This window comes from Pundamilia nyererei, unplaced genomic scaffold, assembly GCF_000239375.1.
Source record: "Pundamilia nyererei isolate P.nyererei 1_Seehausen unplaced genomic scaffold, PunNye1.0 scaffold00065, whole genome shotgun sequence".
NCBI lineage: Eukaryota > Metazoa > Chordata > Actinopteri > Cichliformes > Cichlidae > Pundamilia > Pundamilia nyererei.
In genome coordinates, this window is record NW_005187466.1 from 902,694 (window position 1) to 906,685 (window position 3,992).

The 3,992-nt window shown below is 45.5% G+C and overlaps 1 protein-coding gene across 2 annotated transcripts in view; it reads left to right on the top strand.

The window, feature by feature from the left end:
• ldb1b (LIM-domain binding 1b) overlaps positions 1-3,992 on the top strand; it is a 26,695-nt gene that overhangs the window by 5,107 nt on the left and 17,596 nt on the right. The window contains exon 2 of one of the 2 annotated variants that reach the window (XM_005735739.2): positions 799-964. In XM_005735739.2, the coding sequence (XP_005735796.1) occupies positions 937-964 (28 nt within the window). In that variant the 5' untranslated portion in view covers positions 799-936. Of the gene's footprint in view, positions 1-732; positions 965-3,992 lie in introns of those variants that run through there. The other variant, XM_013911554.1, reaches the window with a different exon arrangement.

Below are 3,992 nucleotides of genomic sequence, written 5' to 3' on the forward strand. Positions count from 1 at the left end.
ACACACACACACACACACACACACACACACAGAGCCAGATTTCCTGAGGATCATTTAAAGCTTCACTTCTCTACGTGTGTGTGCTCACGTGTGTCTGTTTGTGTGTGTGTGTGTCTGTGTGTGTGTCTGTTTGTGTGTGTGTGTGTGTGTCTGTGTGTGTGTCATTGTAGCAGCAGCAGTAAAAAAAAGGGAAAAAAACAGTCTCTACATATTTAAAGGAGGGAAAAAAGGGACCCACATCACATGGTTGTTATTCTCTCAAATCTGCCTCTCAGGTCACTTTGACAGTCCACTCTCTCTCTCGCCCTAGCTTACTCGCTTGCTCGCTCGCACACACATTCGCACACACACACACTCTCTCGCTCTCTCTCTCTCTAGCACTCAGCCGCTCATTCCCTCCCTCTCTCTTTCTCTCTTACTCCCTCTCTCCTCCCACCTGAGCTGTAATTTGCAGGGCTGATGAGGGTGAGGGCAGAGCAGAGGCAGGAGCAGTATTCTCCTCACTCGATAACACGCACTCACTTACACACTTGGACACACACTCGCAGTGTGATTCACAGTGTACAGCTACAACTGAGAGAATCTGATCCTTTGTGTGTGTGTGTGTGTTTGTGTGTGCTCTTTTTTTTAACCTTTTCTTCCCCTCTTTCTCTCTTTTCTCTTTTCCTCCCTCGCCGTCACTCACTCACTCCCTCCCTCCCTCACTCACTCACTCCCTCTTCTCTCTCTCTCTCTGCTCCCTGGCGGTGTGTATATGTGTGTGTATGTGTCTGTGTGTGTGAACCGTGGGGATAACAGACGCTCATGTGAGCAGCCTCAGTGGCGGCAGCAGTGACTGGTGAGAACGAGGAGAGAGAAAAGGAGAGGAAGAGAGCAGGGATAACAGAGCCACCACCACCATCATTCTGATCGGATTCACACCAGACATGTGAGAAGATGTCCGTGGGCGGCTGCGCGTGTCCCGGTAAGTAGCTGCCGTGGTGATGGTTGTCTTTAACGACAGCCCTGCCGCTGCTGCCTCTGCTGCTGTTGCCAGCCGCTGACTTTTTCTGGTTGTTGTTGTTGTATTTTGGTTGGTGAGTGCAGCGGCTGCTGTGGCGTGACCAACTGGGGCAGAGAGATGGGGAAAGAGGTGCCCCGAGGCCCTAGGGCTCTGTTTGCAAAGGCTCATGGGAGGTCACCCTCTGCGATGGCTGATGAAGTGCAAAGAAAATACTAGGACATATGCAGCAAACATGCATTCTTCTTATCATCGGACTCTTTTAGTTTCAAGATGAAACGCTGAAGATATTTGCTTGCGGCGCGCACATCTGTGCATGAAGTTGTTGCAGTGGTGCCACTAATGCAACTTCTTCCTCTTCCTCCACCAGTTGTTGTTCTTGCTGTTTCTGCTGTTGCTAATGATGCTGATGCTTTCTGACTAATGGCCCAGGTTAACAACAGAGTCCTTTATAAGTTACTCTCTCATCCAAAGTGGAAATCTGACAGCGGAGGTAGCGGAAAAGAAGAGAGGAGGGAAAAAAGGGATCAAAGTGTGACATTTAAAGGGCAAAGATCAGTGGCATGAATCAAAGGCTTGCATGATTGATTTTGCTCCTCTTCTCACAGAAGAGTTATTAATGAATGCTTGATGTTTCGTAGCTCACACAGGAGTATGCTGTTTAGGATATGTGAAGAGGGAGATGAGGGGATGCTCCTCTTGCAGGTACAGAAGCAGTTTTTATCACTGATATCAAAGTGGGGAAGAAAGTGCCCTGCTACATCTGTGGGACGTGATTTTTAAAGATTCAAGTCTTGTTCCTTAACCAAAGCATGGATGTATAATAGCCTTGTTAGGGAGCTTTTTACTTAGAAGTTCTCTTTAAGTTCACAAAACGAGGTCAGCAAGTGCACGGTCGAGTGGGAGAAGGGCAGACGCTGATCTTACTCTAACACAATTACTTGCACCTCTCTCTGTTCGCTGCTGTTTTCTGTGACATCTGAGGCTTCTTCATTCATGTTAAATATCTGTCTTTGGGGTTGAAGAAGTGTCAGTCATATCGCCACAGTCGTAGCTTCATAGGCCGTTTTCATTTTGCGCCATGATAACAAAACAGCCCCGCAGTCCGACTGTTGTATGTCACCATTTTATTAAAATTGGTTGAAGTTGAGTATCGGCTACAGGGCTTCTGGGAACAGAGCCACGGAGAGCGACCTGGAGGGAGTAATATCCGTCATATTAGGCCACCATATTGAGAGGCGTGCGACTTCTGAGGAACTCCCCGCAGTCCCCAAACAGTTGTGTTTAGGTGTGGGACGCCTGACAGCAAACAGATAATTCTTCTGGTTTTATTGACTTTAATCAGGCAGAGGTGGAAAGAACAAGAGAAATAAAGGTCTAGAAATAAACCCTGCACTGCTCAGCCTCAGGCAATATATTATTAAGTGTTACAGCGATTTATGTAGCACTCCTGATAGGATGTGTAGGACATGAAATATAATCCTATAGCTGCGAATGTATTCATAATCATGATAGATGCTCTCAGAATCTGCTGCTGTATAATTCTCAGCAGCAGGAGAAGAGGAAGGAAGTGTGATAAAGTTGTGAGCTGCTGTGTGTATTTATGTGCGTGTAGGGTGCTGCATAACCCTGACGTGGCCTCCTCTCTTCTCCTGCCTACCAGGCCACAGCGGCCACAGTGGTCAACCCTCAAACAGCCGGGATGTGGATAAAGAAATTTAGCCAACCACTCATCGAGTATCGTATTTCCCTGGTGCCAGTCTCGACTTTAGTCATTAGAGAGATGGAGCACTAACTGGTCCCATGTTTTGCGGTCTGGAAACTCTTTAGCATTGCAGATTATTTTAAAGGCGGAAAGTTTCGGAGAAGCAAACCGAGAGACAATGTCAGCTCGTCTTGGCTTGTACAGTTGCAGCTTGTAGACAGATGAATAGGAAGAGACACGACCGAGGATGACGGATCAGAAAGCTGGATAGTATAGAAACATGTTGGCAGACAGATTTGGTATCAGCAAGGGCAAACTCTCTAGACGCACCAGATAACAATTTGTCTGGAGCGCACAATGGTACAGGGAATATGGTGCATCAGAGTTTTCGCCTGTGTGTGTGTGTGTGTGTTCAATCATGTGTTTTCAATCTCTGCGCAGCGCTCCGTGTTACAAAGGCAAACGCTGCCACCTCAGCCGTTAAACAAGCCTGCACAGCAGAGGCGAGAGCATTTGTTTAGAACCGGGCCTTAGCTATCTTGTGGTCAGATTGCATACTTAATCAACGTGGTCATGGAAATTTCCAAAAAGACGTATGACTGCACTCTTCTGCGCTCCACTTTTGCTCTCATATTGTTCTCTCTGGTGTTCCCCTTTTTGCTTTTGGCTTTTTTTTTCTGTTTTCTTTTGTATTCTCTTTTTCATTTTCTCCTCATTTTTCTTTTTTTTTCTCACTTAAAAAAAAATATTATTGACAAAGTAGCTTCTTGTCTGGTGACATCTTTCACTTTTCAGCTCCTGGCTTCATAGATGTCGACACATATTTAGCAAAACCCAAACTTTAAAAAGACAACACAACTGTGCAATCTTACTTTCTCATGCACATCTGGTGACCTTAAAGAATACGTGTGATTAATACAGCTTCAGTCACTCACACAGATACACATATATACACAACATGAGGTAACTGAAAACCAATGTAAACACTGCCTCCTAAAACGGAACAATCACTTCCATTCATTCAAGTCAACTTCAAATGAACCCAAAGCTTGACCCTAAAGTGACGCTAGTTAATTTACACGCTTAAGTTGCCACCCTCTTTATATAATTAAAACACGATCAGAGACTCTGAGAAAGCTGACTAAATACAACAGCATGTAAAATGTGAAACTATATAATTTCTGCCTTTCGGTTGCTTTCGTCTTGTTCTCTGTTGTTTACATTCCTGAGCCGTGTTCAACGCACAAGGATCCTCCCCCTTCTTGTGTGGGCTCACAGTTTGTACGT